We start from the raw sequence: 25,118 nt of genomic DNA on the forward strand, positions 1-25,118 counted from the left end.
ACTACTTTGTTTTGTGCCCTAATTCCTGAGTAACTACTGTACTCATTAGTTCCTCATTAGTTCTTCATTAGTTCCTCAGTAACTACTCTAAATGTACGTGCCTTTGTGTTTCCGTAACTATTCTACCCATAGGTTCCTCATGAGTTCTTCATTAGTTCCTCATTAGTTCTTCATTAGTTCCTCAGGAACTACTCCAAAATGAAGTGCCTGAGTTCATCAGTAAATATTCCACCCATTAGTTCCTCAGCAACTACTCTGTTTTGTGTCTTAATTCCTCAATAACTACTCTACTAATTAGTTCCACATTAGTTCTTCATTAGTTCCTCAGGAACTACTCCAAAATGATGTGCCTTAGTTGTTCAATAACTACTCTACTAATTAGATCCTCATTAGTTCTTCATTGGTTCCTCAGCAACTACTCTAAATTTGTGCGCTTTATTTCCTCAGCATTCCTCTACCCATGAGTTCCTCATTAGTTCTTCATTAGTTTCTCAGTAATTACTCCAAAAATGATGTGATTTAGTTCCTCAGTAACTGTTGTACTCATTAGGTCATCATTAGTTCCTCAGGAACTACTCACCATGCACTTCAGACCTGATGGGGTGGTTTTTCTTTGTGCCAAGCCCATACAATGAGGAAACTAGACAAGATACCAATTGCTCTTACAGAGAAGGAGAAATGACAGTCAATTTTTTTTCCTCTTTGTGGTTTTTATGGGAAGGAAGTAAATTTTATTGTTTTACAGACATTTTAGAAAAACAAGCATACTTTTAGTAGAAATACATGAAAAATACAAAAAAAAGACCTCCACCAAACCATGTAGAAGGGAAAGAAAGACCCCACATTATGGTCAGGATCTGCAAAAAAAAGGGGCTAACACAGGATTTTATTATTACAGTTTCATGGCCTCAAAGGAATGTTACCCCCCCCCACCCCCACCCAAGAATTTTAATGATAAACCAGGAAGTAGCCTACTAACTAACAGGTTAACAAACATAAGTTTATCAATTCTGAGGGCATTGAACGGTGGGTCGCAAAAAGTACACAATATTTTTTTTTCTCAATGTCATGATTTTTTCCAAAAGCATTTTCCAAAAAGAATTTCAGTCCTAACTACAGATTAGCACAGGACATCATACTCCAACACTTGTGCTTTGAAGTACTTGAAGCAAAATGAAATCATGTATCAAAATTAATCAAATATTTTTGACTAATAAGCGCTGCAACTTTCTATGTTATACTCATTCATTCATTCATTCATTTTCTACCGCTTATCCTCACGAGGGTTGTGGGGGTGCTGGAGCCTATCCCAGCTGTCTTCGGGTGAGAGGCGGGGTACACCTTGGACTGGTGGCCAGCCAATCACAGGGCACATATAGACAAACAACCATTCACACTCACATTCATACCATGGTAGTATATTTATTTTAGGTAACACAGTGGCTTATAAGACGACTCTCAATAGGTTTATACCACTGCTGCCCTAAATGAACAACATTGGTAACTTCCCAAATCTTGATTTTTATGATTCTGTAATGGTTCATACACCAGCATACTCTTTTTGGTGATTTGGTAATGGTAATGGTTTTATTTCATTTGAACATGCATCAGATTACAATTGAGTGCATCCCATAATCAGTTCACAGTTCCACATGTCTAAAAGGAGTAGGAAGAAGCAAAGCTTATTAAATCTACCCATCCATCTGGTACTTTTACAAACAGTAACTGTTACATTTGTTCACTTCCTGCTTTCCATAATACAGTTTAAGGTTGTTTTTTTTTAATAATGTACCTCGTACCAAAGTACAAGGTGATATGACCATCCAATGACATAATGTGTACCATAGTAAGTGTCAATATAGTGATATATATAGCACATCATGACTGGTTCAAGACTCTTCATCCTTGTATTTAGCAAACATCAACTGCTTGTATTGTTTCTTGAATTGGCTCATCGTTGTGCATTGTTTACTTGTGTTCACAGTTCCACATGTCCAAAAGGAGTAGGAAGAAGCAAAGCTTATTAAATCCTACCCCTCCATCTGGTACTTCTACAATCAGTAACTGTTACACTTCCTGCTTTCCTAATATAATTTAAGTTTTATTTTATTTTTTTTTAATTTTATTATTTTTTATTTGTATTTATATTTTATTAATAAATTTTATTAATTAATTTAATTTATTTATTTATTAATAAATTTTTATTAATTATTAATTATTATTTTATTTATTTATTTATTTTCCATTATTTTATTTATTTATTGATTTTTTTCGGTGATTTGAGGTTATTTTACAAGCTGATATGACCATCCAATAACATAATTACTCAGTCATATATTTGGATGTAATATATGCTTTGGATCATTCCTAACCCCAAAAAGACTGAATGAAGTCGGTAAAGTGAGACAGAAATAAATCAAGTGGGGGGAAAAAAACATGTGTATTTGTATTATGCTGGAAGTTGAAGAAAAAACAAACATGTTTATACATACACTAGGTGTATTATTACAAAACACGGCTAATTAAAAATGTTCTTGGCATGGATGCACTCTGGTCATAGTGTGTCATTGTGGTAAGACGTGTCAGTGGAATAAATTGAATCCAGACACAGACAACTCTGAAGGGGGGGACGAAAAAACCTGCACTTCCTTATGGGCAGGGTGAGGTTATTAAATGCAATGAAAACAATGAGTGAGATAAAACCTTTACTTTGCATGAAGGCTGCCATTGTTTGATTGAATGAGGTGAGGTTTCACTTCCTGGTTATTTTTCTTGTTTCTTAAGTAATTACGTAACGTAACAAAGCTATTTTTATTTCCGTTAATTCATCTACATTTTTTAGACATTACACTTGGACACTACATTGACTGCGTACAGTCGTTCCTCGTCATTTCCTGGTTCCGGTTTCACAGCTTTACTTTATCAGGTTTTTTTCACAAATACACTATGAATGAATAAATTGTTATTTTTTGCGGTTAAAGGGGAAGTACACTTTTTTGCGACTATATGCCCATCATTTATGATCCTTACATATTTATTTCCCTTCCAAAAAAAATGCTGACGGCAAACGAGCATCTTGTTGAGTCTTTGTAGCGAAATTGAGAAACTAGCGATTTGTTTTTTGTTTGTTTCTTTAAGCTTTTTTATTTTTGAGTCGATTTTTCACTACAGCACTTTATATTTTCCGAGTGTCCTTCCTGACGAATACCAATGCTTACCAGTGGAGATTCGAACCCAGGTCGTTAGCTCCGAAGTCCAGATAAGATAAGCTAACCACAACACCACGGCGACTCAGATTAGCGATTAGTCTGCGATATACAAATAGTTTACAACAATACGATAATATCCTTGTAGCTTCGTGAATATACAAGTCAGTTATGTAAATAAAACACTTTTGGTGTTTTTTTTTTAGTTTTTTGTGAGGGCTAGCTCATTGCTAGCTAGCTCATATTAACTCATTTTCTCGAGTTTCAAAAAAAATTGTGAATGGTGGGCCAAATTCCCCCCAAAAAGTGCAGTTCACCTTTAAATGTTGTTATTTATCGGTGTTTTAGAATAGTCGACTGTTAGATGATTCGATGCGGAGGAGTTTGAATCGACTGTCAGTGTTAGCAGTGTTAGCCTATTTTCTGCTAACTAATTCAATCCCATCCATTTTCAAAGGACAAATTATGGCTATATAAACATGGACCAATATATAGTATGTATATACAAGTCAGTTCTGTAAATAAAACACTCTTGGTGTTTTCTTTTTAGTTTTTTTGTGAGGGCTTTTAGAGTCAAATTAGGTATTTTTGACATCCATAGCTACTAGCTAGCTCATATTAACTCATTTTCTCGATTTACCAAAAAAACGGGATTGTGAATGGTGAGCCAAATTCCCCCCAAAAAGTGCAATTCACCTTTAAATGTTGTTATTTAGCTGTGTTTTAGAATAGTCTACTGTTAGATGATTCGATGCGGAGGAGTTTGATTCGACTGTCAGTGTTAGCAGTGTTAGCCTATTTTCTGCTAACTAATTCAATCCCATCCATTTACAAAGGACAAATTATGGCTCTATAAACATGGACCAATATATAGTATGTATATACAAGTCAGTTCTGTAAATAAAACACTCTTGGTGTTTTGTTTTTAGTTTTTTTGTGAGGGCTTTAGAGTCAAAGTAGGTATTTTTGACATCCATTGCTACTAGCTAGCTCATATTAACTCATTTTCTCGATTTACAAAAAAAACGGGATTGTGAATGGTGAGCCAAATTCCCCCAAAAAAGTGCAATTCACCTTTAAATGTTGTTATTTAGCAGTGTTTTAGAATAGTCAAGTGTTAGATGATTCGATGCGGAGGAGTTTGATTCGACTGTCAGTGTTAGCAGTGTTAGCCTATTTTGGCTCTATAAACATGGACCAATATATAGTATGTATATATTGGGATGTTCCATAATTATCGGCCTGATATTAGCATACAAATGTGTTCCCTGTAGTAAAAGACGATATCGAGAATGTGGCAAAAATATTGTTGCAAAATTTATATGACACTGCTGTGTAAAGCAGTCATTATTTCTTCATGAGTTCTTTAATAACTACTGATGTTTATGTTGAATATTGTATGTTATTGTCAAGTGAGACCAGTGATCTTTTACCACACATTCGCTATTGTTTTTTTTATCGCCACTGAAAAACTTTAAACAACTGAAAAAATTAAAAAACACAGGAGGTGAACAAACTATCAGGAATGTCTGAAACACGGGAAAGGACTTGGATTACATAAGAGCCTGCTTCTTCCTGCTCCTTTTCGGTCATATTGAATTGTGCAAGTGTAAAAGTAACCTGTTTATCACGTTCTCAACAACATTGAGAAACAACCTCTCCCTTACATAATGTATTAGTAATAAAAGGAAATGATGTTAATGAAGAATTTACTGTAGTGTTCTTCCTGTCAATACCAGTTTAATATCCTCACTTATGATATGATTACAGTTCTCAAATACACAAATAACTTTGCCGACAAACAGAATAAGTGCAGACTATCATTATTTTATACAGTAAATATACATATGTGTAAACGTAAGTTACATGAGCCAAGTTCTGGCACAGCACCGTCGCAAATATTTGTTTAAAAGGGACTTCATCGTTATTGGGTTCTGTTAATCAGATGAATGATTACAAGGAAAATGTAGCTATTTCATGTCTCAACGTAGGCATTTGGGTATTTTTGCAGTCTCAGTAACGAGAAATATCATTAGAGCTGCAACAATTAATCGTAGAGTCGATGATTAATCGATGGTCCTGTTAATCAACAACTATTTGTGTATTTTTGTTGTTTTTTTATGGGTGCACAATACCAATAAATTCATTTATTCATTTTCTACCGTTTATCCTCACGAGGGTCACGGGCATGCTGGAGCCTATCCCAGCTGTCTTCGGACTGGTCGAAGAAGCCAATCACAGGGCACCTATAGACAAACAACCATTCACACTCACATTCATACCTATGGATAATTTGGAGTCGCCAATTAACCTAACATGTTTTTGGAATGTGGGAGGAAACCGGAGTACCCGGAGAAAACTCACACATGCACGGGGAGAACATGCAAACTCCACACAGAGATAGCCGAGGGTGGAATTGAACTCGGGTCTCCTAGCTGTGAGGCTTGCGCGCTAACCACTCTTCGGCCGTGCAGCCCTACCAATAAATTCATTCATTCATTCATTTTCTACCACTTTTTCCTCATGAGGGTGGCGGGGGTGCTGGAGCCTATCCCAGCTGTCTTCGGGCGAGAGGCAGGGTACACCCTGGACTGGTCGCCAGCCAATCACAGGGCACATATAGACAAACAACCATTCACACTCACATTCATACCTATGGACAATTTGGAGTCGCTAATTAACCTAGCATGTTTTCCGGAGGAAACCAGAATATCCGGAGAAAACCCACACATGCACGGGGAGAACATGCAAACTCCACACAGAGATAGCCGAGGGTGGAATTGAACTTGGGTCTCCTAGCTGTGAGGCGTTTCAGCGCTAACCACTCTTCCGCCGTGCAGCCCTACCAATAAATTCATTAATTCATTCATTTTCTACTGATTTTTCCTCATGAGAGTCGTGGTGGTGCTGGAGCCTATCCCAGCTGTCTTGCGGGGTACACCCTGGACTGGTGGCCGGCCAATCACAGGGCACATATAGACAAACAACCATTCACACTCACATTCATACCTATGGACAATTTGGAGACGCTAATTAACCGAGCATGTTTTCCGGAGGAAACCAGAGTCCCCGGAGAAAACTCACACATGCACGGGGAGAACATGCAAACTCCACACAGAGATGGCAGAGGGTGGAATTGAACTCGGGTCTCCTAGCTGTGAGACAATCATCAAATTGGTGGTTCATGGTTTTATTATACAGCGGTGCTCTTTATTCTTTATGACATCTTTGTCGTATCAGGAAATAATGTGTGGACTGATTTTTTTTTACTTTGATATAAACATTTACACAATACAACTTGGTATGAAAACATATAATATGTATTGTTTATTTACAGAATAATACATAAACAATTCTTCATCACTTCACCATAAAATTCAAGCTCTCGATGTATAATAAAAATAAATTCTGCTTCATGTCGACTTTTCAGACTCTGCTGTCCTCAGCTGAAGATGTCTCTGTTTCCGTTTCTGGCTGATCAGCTTCAAAAGCTGGGTTGGTCTGCCCCTCTGTGTGTCGCTTCTGAACCTCATTGAAAATCTGAAGAACCTTCCGAGTGGACAAACACAGACAGACAATTAGTCTGAGTGCTGGCATGTATACGGAGCTAAAGTGGTAATGGTAATGGTTCTATTTCATTTGAACATGCATCAGTACAGTAACTGTTACATTTGTTCACTTCCTGCTTTCCATAATACAGTTTTTTTTTTAATTTACATTTTTTTATTTTAATTTTTTTTTTATTTTTAATTTTTTTAACATTTAAATTTTTTTTTTTTACATTTTTAAAAAATATATATTTTTTTAAATTTTATAAATTTATTGTCATGTACCGAAGTACGAGGTGATATGACCATCCAATGACATAATGGGTACCATAGTAACTGTCAATATAGTGATATATATAGCACATCATGACTGGTTCAAGACTCTTCATCCTTGTATTTAGCAAACATCAACTGCTTGTATTGTTTCTTGAATTGGCTCATCGTTGTTTTAGCTGTTTGAAGATCAACTATATCAGCAAGTTTAAGTATTTGTGATTTTAGAAATAAGGAGTTAGTATGTTCTCTGTAGGTGGCATTATGAATTATCCTTACTGACCTTTTTTGCAGTACATTTAGCGAGTGAAGATTGCTTTTATAGTTATTAGCCCATATTTCCACACAATAAGTAAGATATGGTAGAACCAGAGAGCAATAAAGAGTGTGGAATGATTTCTGATTAAGAACAAATTTTGCTTTGTTCAATACTGAAATATTTCTTGCCACCTTATGTTGTATATTTGTAATATGAGTTTTCCAGCTTATATTTTAATCTATTGTGATCCCCAGAAATGTATTTTCGTTCACCCTTTCAATGTCCACACCGTCTATTTGTATTTGCTGGTGTGTGTCCTTTCTGCTGTTAACAAACAGCATGATTTTAGTTTTACTTAAGTTCAAGGACAATCAGTAAAGTATGTCAATTACCTTCGATTTCGGGATCAGACCCACTCTGAAGAAGCCAATGTGTCCTGTATCAATCTTAGTGCAATCTACCACAGTGGATGCAATGTTCTCTGGAGAGGGTCCATCACATAAAACACCATCCACCTCACAAAGGAAAATGCCAAAAAAGTCATTTACCGGCACGTCACTCAAAGCAGCAGTACAAATACAGTCAGGATTTACTATCTTCACCTTTTTACCCAACTTGGCATAAACTTGGTTATGATGAGTAGTGTCTGCTTCTCCTGTTGGGTTGGCTGAGGTCACAGCCACGGGCCCCACCTGAAAAAAAAAACACCCACTTTCAATCACTGGCGGAATCTAATGACATCCAATAGAAGAGCTGCAACCAATCATCAATAAAGCTTATTGTGACTTGCTGTGGCACACATCTGGCAAAATGACTCACTTTTTTAATACAACTTGGTTTTCAAATACAATTTCAGTACAAATAGCCACATAATATTGACATTAAAATCTGTGGCAGTAGGCAACCTCTTGGTATCGTAGCTGTTCTTAAACCTGAATGGAATGTTAATAGGTGCATTCATTTAAGTAGATTCCGTGGGAAAATTTGGTCTTGTATGTTGAATACTTTGAATGGGGAGACATTTTCAAGTATTTTCAAGTCATCAAACTAAAGTCTGAGTCGAACCCCCCCGAGTCATTGATGTCAAAGTCCAAGTCTAAAGGTACCAACATTATTATGACTTCAGTCCAAAACCTCTGGTGTCCATAGCTGATTATGCAGGTATTTGGTGCGTGTATGTTCTTGCAGGGGGTTTAAAGGCTTGGCTCAATGATTATTGTTTGTGTCCCTTACTAGATCAATGAGGTGGGTGGCCACCGAACAGTCTGGGTTCCTGATAGCGATGCTTTGGGGGGTCCCTATGTGTTTGGCAGCGTCTCCTAAACCAAAGGTGTCCATCCATGGGCCTAAGTGAGAGAAAACATCAGATGTAGACGAGTTTGTAATGGTAATGGTTTTATTTCATTTGAACATGCATCAGATTACAATTGAATGCATCACATAATCAGTTCACAGTTCCACATGTCCAAAAGGAGTAGGAAGAAGCAAAGCTTATTAAATCCTACCCCTCCATCTGGTACTTTTACAATCAGTAACTGTTACATTTGTTCACTTCCTGCTTTCCTGATATAGTTTAAGTTTTTAAATTTTTTTATATTTTTTTAAATCTTGAAATGTTTTAATTTTTTTAATTAAAAGAATGTATTAATTTTTATTAATTAAAAAAATTATTATTTTTTTATTAAAAAACAAATTAATTAAAAAAAAATGTTTTTTTAATTTTTTTGTCACGTACCAAAGTACGAGGTGATATGACCGTACAATAACATTTGTTCACTTCCTGCTTTCCATAATGCATTTTTTTAACCTGCATATATATATATATATATACATATATATACCTTAGAATTCACAACTACCCATAGACCCAATAAGAAATAACAAATTAATATCTGCCATTACTCTACTTCACCTATAACTCTATTTGATTACAAGATGACTGTTTTATATGAAATGTAAACTACAGAAAGACACAAAACAACACACTCACCTCGAGGTATAACCATACTGATGGATGACGGCCACGCGGCCTCCATAAAGTCCAGCAGCAGGGGGCTCAGCAGGTGTCTGACCGGGTCAAGCTGCTTGATGGAGGACAGCCACATGGACATGGGACGGTCCTGTGCCTGCTTCTTCACCCTGTAGGCAAGCACGGCAGTTAGAGAGAAACGATAACACCAGGCGGCCTCTAATAGAGAGCTCTAACAGACGCTGTGCCTCACTTCATCATGGGGGGAAATTTTAGCTGTGCCCTAAGGTGTTTTTAGTTTCCTTTACTATAGGGATGTTTACACCGAGCAGAACAGATTGTATTCATGTGGGTGCAACTTATGGTAATGGTAATGGTTTTATTTCATTTGAACATGCATCAGATTACAATTGAATGCATCCCATAATCAGTTCACAGTTCCACATGTCCAAAAGGAGGAGGAAGAAGCAAAGCTTATTAAATCCTACCCCTCCATCTGGTACGTTTACAATCAGTAACTGTTACATTTGTTCACTTCCTGCTTTCCTAATATAGTTTACGTTTTTTTTATGGCTTATGAAGCCATATCTAGGCATTCTATCGACACTGAAAAAATACATTTCATAAACAGTAATCCCTGTTTCTTGAGGTGAATTGGTTAGATTTTGTGAATATTGCTTATTTATAAATCAATAACCACCTTGTGATTGGCTGGTGACCACTCCAGGGTGTACACCGCCTCTCGCACCCCCCGCGAACCTCGTGAGGATAAGCGATAGAAAATGAATAAATCAATAAATCAATAACCTGTTCACTACCATCTAAATACGAGTTTTAATGTTATTAGAGCCCTCTTGACATGAAATAACACCCCTATAGCCACCTTTACACTCGTAATACCTAATATCGTAGGTATAACCAGAGAAAATAAGCAATTGATGACAGGAAGTGATGTCGGCGGAGGCAACTGTAACCCATATCACTATTATTATTATTATTATTATTATTATTATTATTATTATTATTATTATTATTATTATTATTATTATTATTATTATTATTATTATTATTATTATTATTATATTGTGCCTGTTGTGATGATTCAAACCATATCTGGTTTGTCTCAGATTATTACAGTAATATTACTGACACCTACTGATGAGTGTAGAATTCTGCATATCACAATTTGAATGCGTCTTCTTAATGCCTTATATTTGTATTTCAGTTCATTTATTTTATGCTTGAAAATGTCAAATTTCGGTTTTAAAAATTGCCAAACATTTGCTTTACTTTTGCATTTTAAAAAATGTATAGACTGTATCCAACCACAAAACAACTTTTGTCCAGCACCATTATTGTTACTGTAACAATATCAAAATGTTTTTTCAATATCGGAACATAATGGAAGTGTTCTGGGTCTGGAATATGCGTGTGATTTGGTTGGGAGATCAGCATAGAACAGGAAGAGCAAACTCACTTGTACGCCTTGACAACAGCATCAGGCCTGTTACAAGCTGCCACCAGCACATAGACAGTGTCAGTCGGCATGCCACATATGCCGCCATTTTTCATGATATCTGCAAAGGAGTAGAGCAGGAGAGTGGTAATGGTAATGTGTTTTATTTCATTTGAACAGATTACAATTGAGTGCATCCCATAATCAGTTCACAGTTCCACATGTCCAAAAGGAGTAGGAAGAAGCAAAGCTTATTAAATCCTACCCCTCCATCTGGTACTTTTACAATCAGTAACTGTTACATTTGTTCACTTCCTGCTTTCCTAATATAGTTTAAGGTTTTAAAATTTTTTTATTAAAATTTTTTTTTTTTTTAACATTTAAAAAAAAAATTACATTTCTAAAAAATTTTTTTTTATTTTTAAAAATGTTTTAAAATTTTATAAATTTATTGTCACGTACAAGGTGATATGACCATCCAATAACATAATGGGTACCATAGTAAGTGTCAATATAGTGATATATATAGCACATCATGACTGGTTCAAGACTCTTCATCCTTGTATTTAGCAAACATCAACTGCTTGTTTCTTGAATTGGCTCATCGTTGTGCATTGTTTGAGGTCCTTACTCAATCCATTCCATAGTTTGATTCCACATACTGAAATGCTATGGCTTTTTAACGTAGTCCTAGCATATAAGGGTTTCAAATGTAGTTCTTCCCTGAGATCATATTTCTCCTCTCTTGTAGAGAAGTATTGGATTACATTTTAAGGTAATTGGTTATTTTTTAGCCTTATGCATTATTTTAGCTGTTTGAAATTTAACTATATCAGCAAGTTTAAGTATTTGTGATTTTAGAAATAAGGAGTTAGTATGTTCTCTGTAGGTGGCATTATGAATTATCCTTACTGACCTTTTTTGCAGTAAATTTGCTGCAAAGGTCAGAGTACTTCATGAAATATGAGAGCCATATAAAAAATTTAAATATACAATATCACCTTACCTGCTATCTGCTGAACTGATGTCGCCTTTCGGGCTGGCAGATGCGGACAGACATGTGCGCCACCGCCGACCCCGCTCAGCCTTATCAAAGGTCTCCCCAAGGGAATCTGAGGGGACTGGAAGGTGCTGTTGAAAATGTGAGCCCCAAAACAATAAAAGCTAACAATGCCAAAGATGATGGTGACTCCTATATCATAACCAAAAGGCAGCGCGTCCAGCGCATCCAGCAGGAAGCTGATAATGATGAGTTGGAAGGTGAGTGCATACACAAACCAGGCGATGTTCACAAACAGAGCCGCGGCCGTCACCAAGGCGTTAAACATCAGGAAGGCGATGATCCCCACGGCTACGTTAAACCCTCTCACTTCGCCGTACAGCCCGCCATATCGTGTCAAGCCCCACACGGTCCACATCACCCCGTAGAGGGTGAAAACTGTACTCTCAAAGGTTTTTCCTCTGGAGAAAGCGACTGAGCCGCAGAGCAGCTGGAGAACCCCACCAGCGACCACCACCCATGGGAGCACCAACACGGACAACACCGCCCTGTCACTTACTGTAGCCGTGACAGCAAAAGTCGCCAGGACACTACAGGCGTGACCTAACACCTCTGCATCGGCATATTTGGAGTACCCCAGATGAGGTGCGTGAAGCTCCTTATCATGGGTGCGAAGAGTGAGCCTGCTCATCTTGGTTACTAGAGCTTTAAAAATGTCCTTCCCTGTAGGGATCATTTTGGTTGCTACTATGTTGTATGTTGTTATTATAAGCACAAATGCAGAAGCGACAAATATAGCAGCTTGTACACCTTGCGTGCCTTCCTGGAAGAAACCTTGAGGCTGAGCAGCAATGGCTATACAGTAAGCAACAAATAATAAACAGTATATTGCCTCCAGTAAGCTTTTTTGAAAGCTGAATATAGCCAGGATGAAGAACAGTATGGAGAAGACGGCCGGGAAGGGAATTGGTGAGAATGGCTGTATTGAATAAAAGGATAGTAGGGCGCTGTAGCCCTCTGCAAATCTCAGGACCGCCGTGAAGCCATAAAAGGTAGCGGAGAGCGGATCCATGGCTCGGTAGAAGAGGACACACAAGCCAATCTGGAACACACCGGCTGTCCACAGCCAGGGGACGTGACCGACAAAGAGCCGAGGAACCACACCCAACAGAGGACACGCTAACACTGACGCCGCTAACAAGTTCATCACCACACCCACTGACGCTGCGTCAGCACATTTACAGCGTGTCTCCAGCTTGTCACTGTTTTTTGTCTTTCCGGTGCCTGGGAACTCCACTTTGCCGTGCGTGATTGTGGACAACAAACGCCCCGCACCAAAGTATCCACCCACTAGACTGACGAGAAGGTAATTCGCAGCCGTGGCAGACTGGCCGAAACCTTCAGCAGACAAGCCGGCAATTTGATGCCCGCACGCTAAGCTGATGTTGATGGCGATGATGAAGAGAACCGCCTTTCTGACGAGGAGCGCTATGCTACCTATGAAAAACAGAGCCAAGGCAAACGCAGCCAAGCCAGGGACTAATGAGGATCTAAGATCTTCACGCTCAAGCACCCCCTGCCCTGTCAGGATGTAGACCAGACTGGAGCCACACCACAGGGCTGAGACTGTCAGACACAGGGAGGAGAAGAGCCGTGAACTGGACAAGCTCCGACACACACCTGGAACACAGCAGAATCCCGTTTGGTTTCATGTAACAAACACTTTGGAAGGCAAAAGTGAAAACAAACCTGCATAAGCTACGATGGCAGCCATGATGAGGAGCAGCACCCCCAGGGCAGTTGGGGGGATGAGGTCTTTTTGGGGAGTGCTACCATAGTTGTTGACCAAAAGTAGCAGGGAACCTTTAAATCCAGAAGGTATGATGCAACATATTAGTACAATATTTAATTATTTTATTTATTAAAATAGTTTACAGGCTGAAATGAATGAATGAAAATAGTTTGCAATAAATAAAAAAATAAACAAAAGAACCCAAACATCAATATAAACAATATTAGCCTACAAGTGTTTATTTTTAATAATTTATTTATTTATATAATATATGAATAATAATTTATATAATAATGTATTATTTTTATTTAAATTGGTCATTTTTAAACTTTGTACAATAACAATACGAATGGGGGCTCAACTGCAACTGTACATAATAATTATATTATATTATATTATATTATATTATATTATATTATATTATATTATATTATATTATATTATATTATATTATATTATATTATATTATATTATATTATATTATATTATATTATATTATATTATATTATATTATATTATATTATATTATATTATATTATATTATATTATATTATATTATATTATATTATATTATATTATATTATATTATATTATAGGGATCAGGAAAAGATGCAACATATTAGTACAATATTTAATTATTTTATTGAAAGGCTGAAATGAATGAATAAATGAAAATAGTTTGCAATAAACAAAAAACAAAAAAAGCATATAATATAATATAATATAATATAATATAATATTATATTATATTATATTATATTATATTATATTATATTATATTATATTATATTATATTAAAAATATACTACATTAGTGTGAATGATTCACAGCATTTAGGTGTTATTTTGGTGCATTGGTATGCTTGATTCTTGAGAAACATTAGACAAATATTATATGGATTTCCTGCCACATCAAATAATAATAATAATGGTAATATAAAAAGTAATTATAGGCATATAACAGCATTGGACTAATGTAAGTACACAGGGATCAGGAAAAGTAACGTTTTTCAGACAAATTATACAAACTATATTATTTTATATTTTACAAATAATAACACATATTTATGTCACTTTCAAGCTCCACAGTCTTTCACATGTTTTTGCAAGGTGGTTTAGCTCTTTCATCATCCATAAATATTAAGTTTTAATTCAAATATGTATGAATAACTCCTTTAAGAAGGCTTACCGCCAGAGATGCCCAGTATACCCACAGACACATGCAACGGCGCCATGGCAGAGTGAAGCTGTGAAAAAACGCTCCAGGATCCCTGCGCTTTATTCCGCCGCTTGTGACGTCATCACGCAGCACCAGGAAGTATCGGTTTACCGGAAAAAAAAAAGTACGTCAAGCGGGAAATAAAAGTGGAAACAATGACGCCCCATAAAGTATTTACCAAGTGAGTGATTATTATAAAAGAGATATTATAACATATAATTAACATCTAGAGTATGTCATTTAATATTTAATTAAACCCTTCAATAGTCGGCCCGTTAGTGCCAGTTCATTTTTTATAAAACGGTACAGCTATAAGCAGGTAAGAAGCGAGTAACCTAGAAAATAATTACAATGTTTTTTAACCTCCTCACAAAAAAATAAAAATAAAATAAAATACTGCTCACGGTAATACTTCAAATAAGACGTTTAAAACGGCTAACATGGCAAACAAGGAACTCCCTACAAGGCATGACTCCGCATTTTCTGTGTTGTAAAAAAAACTTTTCCTGTGAATAGATGACGTCATCCTGTCTAGTGGGAGGAGTCTGGAGAAACAAATAAAAAGGAGAGGGGACCTCACAGGTATCACATCTCTTCCTTCCACACACACAAACTGTGCTGCCGGGGATACCTTTTTTTGCAGACCTTTGAAGGTGAGGATTGTTATGTGTGTATTTGTTAAGATGTGATTGTTTTTGTACAGCACACTCTTAAATACAGTAGGTCTTTAGTGTACTGTTGTATGTCAAAATGGACCTAGTTGAAATACGCCTACTTGAAATACCCATCCATTCTGTTGTGACATTGACACTAACTGTTTGAAATGAAGAAGGTGTAATGTCATAACAACAATGTTGGCGCTAAGACATACTGTTGCATAGAAATACTAACGCTTTTTGGACAATATCTGCATTGTTTTTTGCCAAAAAAGCCAAAAGAAGACATCCCAAAAAAATATAAATCAATGAGAAATAAAAAAAAACCCAACAAAAGCAAAAAATTTTAAAAAATAAATAAAATAATCACTAATTTTACAAGAATGAAGTAAAAATTTAATTGAAGACAAAAAGTCCTAATGTTATGAAAATCAAACAAACAAAAAAGTTTTGAGGGAAATTTTTAAAAATATTTTACATTTTTATTTTACTTTTTTTTAAATATTATGGGAATAAGGTGAAAATATGGGAATAAAGTCAAAATATACAAGATACTCTAGAAAAAGAAAGTGAAATAGTTGGATAATTAAAAAAACAACGGTAGAAATGGAAAAAAACAGCGATCATTTTATAAGAATAAAGTCAAAATATGAAAATATAAAGGTTGTATTCTAATCAGAAAAAAACTATATCCAGTCGCACTGAAAATGTTTGGACTTTACTATTCTGTGATCAACCTAACCTGACAAGCCTCTTTAAATAATTGAATCGTGAAATAAACTCAGAAGCTGTACTGAAGTTAAGTTATGCCTCCTCTGCTATCTACTCGGGCTTTTCAAGGTCAGGCAGATGATGATGATTCCTTGTTAAACTTATTCACTGGGTTGCTGTTGGTTGTCATAAACATCAACCCGCCTGAGACTGCAGCTACGTAACTATGTGTGTGTGTGTGTGTGTTTGAGCAGTACCATGGCAAAGCGTGTCGCTGTTATTCTCTCGGGCTGTGGCGTGTACGATGGCACAGAGATCCACGAGGCCTCTGCCGTCCTGGTCCATCTGAGTCGAGCCGGAGCCAAAGTAAGCGGTAGTAAAACTAAAATGACAGTACTGTGTACTTTCCTAGCATGCAAAAGCTTTGAAATGATAACATGTAATCCTTCCCCCAGGTACAGATGTTTGCTCCAAATGCAGATCAGATGCATGTTGTCAATCATTCTGAGGGGAAGCCTACAGAGGAGAAGAGAAACATCCTACAGGAGAGCGCCCGCATCGCCAGGGGGGACATTACAGATTTGGCCAAGTTAGATGTTTCAGCTTTTGATGCTGTCATCATCCCTGGTAAGACTTGGTTACATTAGGTTTGCAGCTATTATTACTATTTATAAGTCGGGGGTTTTCACAGTGTAGCCCAGGGGTCATCTGCGGTGTGCGGCTGTCTGCACCACATTCCAGAAATATTAGGGATGTATGATAAATATCAGCATAAAAAAATCGCTTTTTGGACAATATCAATAATATAATATATAAAAAAGCCAAAAGAAGACATCCCCAAAAAATATAAATCAATGAGAAATTTACAAAAAACCCAACAAAAGCAAAAAAATTAAAATAATCACTAATTTTACAAGAATTAAGTAAAAATTTAATTGAAGACAAAAACTCCTAATATTATGAAAATCAAATAAACAAAAAAAAGTTTTGTGGGAAATTTTTTTGTGTGGTGAAGAATTTAAATATGGGAATAAGGTGAAAATATGGGAATAAAGTCAAAATATACAAGATACTCTAGAAAAAGAAAGTGAAATAGTTGGATAATTAAAAAAAACAACGGTAGAAATGGAAAAACAGCGATCATTTTATAAGAATAAAGTCAAAATATGAAAATATAAAGGTTGTATTCTAATCAGAAAAAACTATAGCATTTTAGTAGCATAGAATTTAAATATTAAAGAAAAATATGTTTTTTTTAAAGTCAATATTATGAGAGACAAAAGAAAATAAAGCTGTAATTTTTGGCAAATTATGTTTGTGTAGAAGTTCTTCATGATACTATGATTATTTAAGCCAGGGGTCTCAAACTCAATTTACCTGGGGGCCACTGGAGCTAGGGTCTGGGCAAGGCTGGGCCGCATCAGGTTTTCCAAAAAAAAACAAAACATGTAATAAAAACAGAAAAATATACAAACTTTTTCAGTGCTTTGGTTACGATTTTCTACAATAAAAGCTCTGATAAAACATTCCACTGTTCTCAAATATCTTAATTTTTATTTTTCTGCACAAAATAAGATGAAAAATAAATAAACAAATCAAGAATAAAGAAAATCAATCATTCATTCATTCATTTTCTACCGCTTTTTCCTCACGAGGGTCAATCAGTAATAAATAAATATAATAATAATAATAAAACGGCAAATAATAAAAACTTAAGAAACCACATATAGTTGGTGGGTAGACAAATTATTTTTTTCAGATTAATATTAACAAAGCATTATTAGAGCCTGTAGACATGACAAAACACGACTATAGTCACATTTATACTCTTTTTATTTACAACATATTGCACAACTGCAGGGTCTTGAGACACATGCTAACTCGCAAACTAGAGAGCTAGCGACCTAAACAGTAGCCTTCAAGTTATTTCCTTTAAACTTAAATAGCCAAAAACTTACCACTTCCACACGGATAGGGAGGATAACTATTAACAGTTATTTAACCTTTAACATGAACATTAATCAAACGTAATAATTTTTTCTGGGTACATGATACCATACAGTATCCATATCAAACTTGCGCAGGCCGCACTAACATTAAACTTTCATATCAAGGCGGGGGCCTCAAAGTAGTGTCCTGCGGGCCACATTTGGCCCACGGGCAGCGTGTTTGAGACCCCTGATTTAAGCAAAAGGTTGAAATAATTTCTAACATTTACTGTACATTTGTATCTTTTTATCTCTGACGTATTATCTCCTTGGGTTTTCTTATTCAGGTGGTTTCGGTGTAGCAAAAAACCTAAGCGACTGGGCAGTAAACAATAAGAACTTCACCATCAAACCGATTGTGGTGAAGATTCTCCAGGACTTCCACAAATCTGGAAAGCCGCTGGCCTTGTGCTGCATCTCCCCAGTCCTTGCTGCCAAAATCCTGCCCGGTTGTGAGCTCACAGTGGGTCAAGACACCGAGTGTGACATGTGAGTGATTGTACAATAATTGTCATCACATATTTTATGTAAGCAAGTTGTAATATGCCCTCTCTCGTCCCCTCTCAGGTGGCCGTACGCCCAGACAGCCTGCGCCTTAAAGGAGATGGGCTGCAAGTACGTGAATAAAGATGTGGATCAAGCACATGTTGACGTCAAAAATAAACTCGTCACCACACCCGCTTTCATGGGCAATGCCCCCATACATAAAGTTTTTGATGGAATCGGCGTCATGGTTCAAGAAACTCTTAAACTTGCTTAAGATGTCTTTATGTTGTATTGTATTTGTGTTTTCTTTCTTTGGTGTTGGGAAACAATACACCGATATGTGCATCATTACAACAGGACATCAGTTATGGAGTTTATGAATAAACATGTTGGCAAACCATTGCATTGCCTGATTCTTATGTCAGAACTTGTGAATAGTGCTGAAACAAAACAATGAATGCAAAAAAATATAATTAAACTAAACAATACAATAGATTGTCCTTGAAGTTTTGAAGTAAAACTAAAATAATGCTGTTTGTTAACAGCAGAAAGGACACGCACTAGCAAATACAAATAGACGGTGTGGCATATAATATAATTGTCCATAGTTATGAATGTGAGTGTGAATGGTTGTTTGTCTATATGTGCCCTGTGATTGGCTGGCCACCAGTCCAGGGTGTACCCCACCTCTCGCCCAAAGACAGCTGGGATAGGCTCCAGCACCCCCGCGACCCTCTTGAGAAAAAAGAGGTCGAAAATGAATGAATGAAGCACCAGATTCATTAAATGAATTAAAATTCAAATAAAAATTCATTAAAAAATTCATTAAAAAATTCATTAAAAAAATCATTGAAAAAATCATTAAAAAATCATTTAAAAATTCATTAAAAAATTCATTAAAAAAATCATTTAAAAATTCATTTAAAAATACATTAAATGAAATTAAATGTTAATTAAATTAAAATGTAAAATGCGATTGGCTGGCGACCAGTCCAGGGTGTACCCTGCCTCTCGCCCACCAAAGACAGCTGGGATAGGCTCCAGCACCCCCGCGACCCTCGTGAGGAAAAAGCGGTAGAAAATGAATGAATGAATGAATCACCAGATTCATTAAATGAATTACAATTCATTAAAATCACAATTAGAATTCATTCAAAAAATCATAAAATTTATTAAATGAAAGAAAATGTTAATTAAATTAAAATGTAAAATGCGATTGGCTGGCGACCAGTCCAGGGTGTACCCCGCCTCTCGCCCAAAGACAGCTGGGATAGGCTCCAGCACCCCCGCGACCCTCGTGAGGAAAATGATTCATGATTCATGAAATGAATTAAAATTCATTAAAATTAAAATTCATTTAAAAAAATTCATAAAATTCATTAAATTAAATTAAAATGTAAAATGCGATTGGCTGGCGACCAGTCCAGGGTGTACCCCGCCTCTTGCCCTAAGTCTGCTGGGATAGGCTCAGGCATGTTATATTCCAGTCAAAGCGATACTTTTTTGAAAATTGCTGTTTTTTTGTTCTTAGCAGTACAAATGGGACTCATAACAGAATGGTACCCTAGTGTTAAAAATGAATTCATGCTCAGGTTTGGTGATTTTAATTTTATTTATTTCAGAACTCAGTAGCTACATTGTACTCTTGAAAACAACACTTTTATTGTGTTTGGTTTGAGAAGTGCTTGAATTGGTCTGTCCCGCTAACCAACTGTGTCGCATGGAATTTCCTGGGACGGTCAGGATCCTAAAAAACAAGATTAATCTCAGTTAATACATGAAGACCATAAATGAATGCAGCACAGATTAGAATATAGTAATGTACGTATATGCTTGGCTCACCTCGGTGGGGTAAGCATAGGTGGGAACGTAACGAATCACAAAGCCGCAACGCCTCTTCTGGGATGTGTTGGCATCACTGGCGTGCACCAGCAGCCCGTCGTGGATCTGTAAAGATTGTTGACAGGATGTTTAAGAATATTCCACCCATGAAAAGTACATTCAACTTACAGACATCTGTCCAGCCAAGAGAGGGCAGAGCACAGCCTCCTCAGTTTGAAGCAGCTCCTCTGGGATCTCCTGGTTGACTGTCAGCATGTTTCCAGGCCGTATGGCTTGGTGATGGGGCAACAAGCCAGAACAGTGGCTTCCTAGGAACACGTTTGGAATGGCGACCGTGACTGAGTTGGCATATACATATGAGAGAAGTGTATATAACATTCATTCATTCATTCATTTTCTACCGCTTTTCCTTAAAAGGGTCGCGGGGGTGCTGGAGCCTATCCCAGCTGTCTTCGGGCAAGAGGCGGGGTACGCCCTGGACTGGTCCCCAGCCAATCACAGTATATTAATTAATTCATTTTTGACCGCTTATCCTCACAAGGGTCACGGGAGTGCTGGAGCATACCCCAGCTGTCTTTGGGCGAGAGGCGGACTACACCCAGGACTGGTCCCCAGCCCATCACAGTATATTCATTCATTCATTTTTGACCGCTTATCCTCACAAGGATCACAGGAGTGCTGGAGCCTACCCCAGCTGTCTTTGGGCGAGAAGTGGACTACACCCAAGACTGGTCCCCAGCCAATCACAGTATATTAATTCATTCATTTTTGACTGCTTATCCTCACAAGGGTCACGGGAGTGCTGGAGCCTATCCCAGCTGACTTTGGGCGAGAGGCTAGACTACACCCAGGACTGGTCGGCAGCCAATCGCAGTATTGCAGTATATAATATTCATTCATTCATTCATTCATTCATTTTCTACCGCTTATCCTCTAGAGGGTCACGGGGGTGCTGGAGCCTACCCCAGCTGTCTTTGGGCGAGAGGCGGGGTACACTCTGGACTGGTGGCCAGCACAGGGCACATATAGACAAACAACCATTCACACTCACATTCATACCTATGGACAATTTGGAGTCGCCGATTAACCTAGCATGTTTTTGGAATGTGGGAGGAAACCGGAGTACCCGGAGAAAACCCACGCATGCACGGGGAGAACATGCAAACTCCACACAGATAGCCGAGGGTGAAATTGAACCCTGGTCTCCTAGTTGTGACGTCTGCGTGCTAACCACTACACCTCCGTGCCGCCCAAGTATATAACAACAAAAAGCTATTCATCTACCTGGTATAACCCGAAGTGCTCCATTCTCTTTCACCGAGTCATCAAAAGCGAGCCACACAGACAGAACGGGCCCACCAGCGATACCCCAATACCTGACAACATGAATTACAATCAGAAATTTTCATTGCATGGAAAAAAAAACAACTTTTCTAAAGTTCCCGTACCTCATATCTTGATGCCAGGCCACATATGGCAGCTCCTCATCCTCATGGCCGTGAGTGCTGCTGCGTTCAGGTGTTGGATATTTGCAAATAAAGCGGGAATCCAGCAGGATGACATCAGGGCCTACAATGGCTTGCACCACTTGCAAGATCCGGGGGTGTTTGGTCAGGTCCATTACCCAAGGATACTGACGGTGAATATTATGGAGGCTGTACGCGGTGTAGTTCTCACCTGGAGGTAAGAGCACAAAATTAGGGCATGTCGACATGAGGATGAGACTCTAACCCGTGTTTTTGCTACTCTTTTAGCGCAGGCACGGATTAGCCTCCTATTTGCTTATTTTAAACTTTGAGTGGGGAAGAATGACAAAAGTAAGAAAGCAAAAAAATTACCACTTCCACACAGAATGAGCGGATGACTTTTTTTCACTTTATCAACCAATCCAGGGTGTACCCTGCCTCTAGCCCAAATACAGCTGGGATAGGCTCCAGCATATGAGCGACCCTAATCAAATCATTCATTCATTCATTCATTTCAAGAGAGGCGGGGTTCACCCTGGACTGGTGGCCAGCCAATCACAGGGCACATATAGACAAACAACCATTCACACTCACATTCAATTTGGAGTCGCTAATTAACCTAGCATGTTTTTGGAATGTGGGAGGAAACCGGAGTACCCGGAGAAAACCCACGCATGCACGGGGAGAACATGGAAACTCCACACAGGAATTGAACCCTGGTCTCCTAGCTGTGAGGTCTGCGCGCTAACCACTAGACCGCCGTGCCGCCCCCACTTGCCACATAAAAACAAGTAATGGAATAATATGTTCAAATGTGAGATAAATGTCTTAAAAACATTTGCAAAACTCGTAAAACGCAATTTCGGTTAGTCACATTTTTTAATTATTTTTTTTATTTATTTTTATTTTTTTTTACCAAATTCTTTCTCCAGTTGGGAAAATGCGAGCGTGGCCTCCCTCAGCTCGGTCTCAGTCAGCACAGGTAAGCCTGAGAGGAAGCCCTGCTGCTTGTAGGTTTCCTGGAGCTGCCCGTTGGATGTAGTCATGTCTGCTTGGACGCTTTTATTACTTCACCTTTTCTCTTTCCAGCCTGAAAATTTAAAAAAAAGACTGTTTTATGTATTTTTCATGACATGACATAAGGGTCCGCCTGACTTTATAGGAAAAAAACACACAGTTTATTTGTGGTCTCATACTACTCATACTGACCAATAGCAACTCCAATAAACATCCCTCCTTTTTTTGATAAAGACCACCCAGGGTTATATAGTCGTATAACCCCCACCCTAGTTCAAGTACCTCATACTCAGTAGCAAATAAGGCAACACCAAAAAAAGGCAACAGAGTCAACCCACCTGTTTGTGTGTCCAGTCCCTTTGCGCTCTGAGTCGTGCTCTAAAGCAGCGTATGTCAGCCATTTTATACCATGGAGGGAAATTCACACCCTCTTTCATCATGCAGATGGCAACTTCCCTTTCAGCACATTATTATTGGATGTATATCATCCCATCTCTTACAAGGAAGAGTGACATGAATACTACTCTGACGCAGGTGATGACACACCTGGCTTAGTTCATGCCTTAGATTGCCTTACCTATTTACCAGGAAGTACATTTGTGCTTCCTGGTGGCTTCCTGGTGGCTCACTCACACATTTATGCTGATTTATTAACAGAATGAGGCCATCATCACAACCTTATGAGCCTAAGGAAAAACGTTAACCTTTACAGGACTTATTAACACTAGTGAAATTAAACTTGGATATACTTTAGTTTTAAATGACACAACACAAAGACATTATAGTGAGTGAGTATGGTGGTGCATGAGTGCTGCCGACACTGAGGAGCTGCGGTTCATTTTGGGGGGAAACTTGAGCTCCGACATGTATTTTATATATTTCCATTTCAATTCTTTCCAATATATTTTATATATTATATATATTTCCAACATGATAAGGGGCCCAAAAACTAATTTTGGGAATTTTGTGATTAAATCATTTTGCAATATTATTAGAGTTATTATTTTCAGGCAATATGAATATGAAAAAAATTCTAAAAAAAAATTTTTTTTTGTATTTCAATTTTTTTATTGTGTGTATAAGTAATTATATTTCTAAACACACTTATATTACTTTTTCATATCATGTTCTAATGTAACCTGACACTAAATAATTATTCACTTATTACACTGGAAAACTAAATAAAACTAAAACTAAATAAATTGATAAAAATCTAATTAATACAGTGTAAGTCTATTCAATTGTATATTGAAATATGGAAAACATGAATATGAAAAAATTTCTAAAAAAACATAAAAATAAAAAAAACATAAAAATAAAAAAAACATAAAAATAAAAAAAACATTTCTTTTTGTATTTCAATTTTTTTATTGTGTTGAATGAGTAATTATATTTCTGAACACGCTTTGATTTCTTTTTCATACCATGTTCTAATGTAACCTGACACTAAATAAATAGTCACTTATACACTGGAAAACTAAATAAAACCAAAACTAAATAAAGTGATAAAAATCCAATTAATACAGTATAAGTCTATTCAATTGTATATTTAAATATGGCAAAACATGAATATGAAAAAAATTCATAAAAAAACATTTAGTTTTGTATTTCAATTTTTTTATTGTGTTGTATGAGTAATAATATTTCTGAACATACTTTGATTTCTTTTTCATATCATGTTCTAATGTAACCTGACACTAAATAAATATTCACTTATTACACTGGAAAACTAAATAAAACTAAAACTAAATAAATTGATAAAAATCTAATTAATACAGTCTAAGTCTATTCAATTGTATATTTAAATATGGAAAACATTAATATGAAAAAAATTCTAAAAAAACATAAAAATAAAAAAAAACATTTCTTTTTGTATTTAATTTTTTTTATTGTGTTGTATGAGTAATTATATTTCTGAACATGCTTTGATTTCTTTTTCATATCATGTTCTAATATAACCTGACACTAAATAATTATTCACTTATTACACTGGAAAACTAAATAAAACTAAAACTAAATAAATTGATAAAAATCGAGTTAATACAATCTAAGTCTATTCAATTGTATATTTAAATATGGAAAACATGAATATGAATAGAAAAAACATAAAAATAAAAAAAAACATTTTTTGGTATTTCAATTTTTTTTATTGTGTTGAATGAGTAATAGTATTTCTGAACACGCTTTGATTTATTTTTCATATCATGTTCTAATGTAACCTGACACTAAAT

The 25,118-nt window shown here is 36.7% G+C and overlaps 3 protein-coding genes across 5 annotated transcripts; 1 reads left to right on the forward strand and 2 right to left on the reverse strand.

The window, feature by feature from the left end:
* Window positions 1-6,400: 6,400 nt before the first annotated feature.
* Window positions 6,401-15,216, reverse strand: si:ch211-153b23.4 (uncharacterized protein LOC335392 homolog). Of its 2 annotated transcripts, XM_058063901.1 has the most exons (10): window positions 14,900-15,216; window positions 14,692-14,791; window positions 13,461-13,574; window positions 11,718-13,391; window positions 10,733-10,832; window positions 9,277-9,425; window positions 8,520-8,632; window positions 7,889-7,978; window positions 7,679-7,801; window positions 6,401-6,755 (listed from the first exon to the last, which is right to left on the reverse strand). In XM_058063901.1, the coding sequence occupies exons 1-10, from the start codon at window positions 14,945-14,947 to the stop codon at window positions 6,633-6,635; spliced, it is 2,634 nt and encodes an 877-aa protein (XP_057919884.1). In that variant the 5' UTR covers window positions 14,948-15,216; the 3' UTR covers window positions 6,401-6,632. The 2 variants fall into 2 exon arrangements, with proteins under 2 accessions (XP_057919884.1, XP_057919885.1); XM_058063902.1 differs by having other exon boundaries at window positions 14,692-15,216.
* Window positions 14,751-18,962, forward strand: si:ch211-153b23.5 (uncharacterized protein LOC321177 homolog). 2 transcript variants are annotated; one of them, XM_058063904.1, is made up of 6 exons: window positions 14,751-14,902; window positions 15,238-15,303; window positions 16,343-16,454; window positions 16,544-16,715; window positions 18,364-18,565; window positions 18,644-18,962. In XM_058063904.1, the coding sequence occupies exons 3-6, from the start codon at window positions 16,347-16,349 to the stop codon at window positions 18,834-18,836; spliced, it is 675 nt and encodes a 224-aa protein (XP_057919887.1). In that variant the 5' UTR covers window positions 14,751-14,902; window positions 15,238-15,303; window positions 16,343-16,346; the 3' UTR covers window positions 18,837-18,962. The 2 variants fall into 2 exon arrangements, with proteins under 2 accessions (XP_057919887.1, XP_057919886.1); XM_058063903.1 differs by having other exon boundaries at window positions 14,754-14,902; window positions 15,238-15,374.
* A 1,198-nt stretch (window positions 18,963-20,160) lies between these two features.
* Window positions 20,161-23,453, reverse strand: zgc:174917 (uncharacterized protein LOC565650 homolog). Its single transcript, XM_058063707.1, has 7 exons — window positions 23,226-23,453; window positions 22,787-22,960; window positions 21,853-22,081; window positions 21,689-21,780; window positions 20,573-20,712; window positions 20,405-20,509; window positions 20,161-20,309 (listed from the first exon to the last, which is right to left on the reverse strand). The coding sequence occupies exons 2-7, from the start codon at window positions 22,914-22,916 to the stop codon at window positions 20,223-20,225; spliced, it is 783 nt and encodes a 260-aa protein (XP_057919690.1). The 5' UTR covers window positions 22,917-22,960; window positions 23,226-23,453; the 3' UTR covers window positions 20,161-20,222.
* Between the last annotated feature and the right edge of the window lie 1,665 nt (window positions 23,454-25,118).

The sequence above is a fragment of the Doryrhamphus excisus genome, chromosome 23, assembly GCF_030265055.1.
Source record: "Doryrhamphus excisus isolate RoL2022-K1 chromosome 23, RoL_Dexc_1.0, whole genome shotgun sequence".
Lineage (NCBI taxonomy): Eukaryota > Metazoa > Chordata > Actinopteri > Syngnathiformes > Syngnathidae > Doryrhamphus > Doryrhamphus excisus.

Coding starts and splice junctions, on each gene's coding strand:
- si:ch211-153b23.4 (XM_058063901.1), bottom strand. CDS start 14,947: ATGTTAATTATATGTTATAATATCTCTTTTATAATAATCACTCACTTG. Junction 13,575..14,691: donor TATACTGGGCATCTCTGGCG/GTAAGCCTTCTT, acceptor CTGGATTTAAAG/GTTCCCTGCTACTTTTGGTC. Junction 8,633..9,276: donor CAGTATGGTTATACCTCGAG/GTGAGTGTGTTG, acceptor TCTCTCACTTAG/GCCCATGGATGGACACCTTT.
- si:ch211-153b23.5 (XM_058063904.1), top strand. CDS start 16,347: ATGGCAAAGCGTGTCGCTGTTATTCTCTCGGGCTGTGGCGTGTACGAT. Junction 16,716..18,363: donor TGATGCTGTCATCATCCCTG/GTAAGACTTGGT, acceptor TTTCTTATTCAG/GTGGTTTCGGTGTAGCAAAA. Junction 18,566..18,643: donor CAAGACACCGAGTGTGACAT/GTGAGTGATTGT, acceptor GTCCCCTCTCAG/GTGGCCGTACGCCCAGACAG.
- zgc:174917 (XM_058063707.1), bottom strand. CDS start 22,916: ATGACTACATCCAACGGGCAGCTCCAGGAAACCTACAAGCAGCAGGGC. Junction 21,781..21,852: donor GCCTGGCATCAAGATATGAG/GTACGGGAACTT, acceptor TCATGTTGTCAG/GTATTGGGGTATCGCTGGTG. Junction 20,713..21,688: donor AGCACTTCGGGTTATACCAG/GTAGATGAATAG, acceptor ACGTGTTCCTAG/GAAGCCACTGTTCTGGCTTG.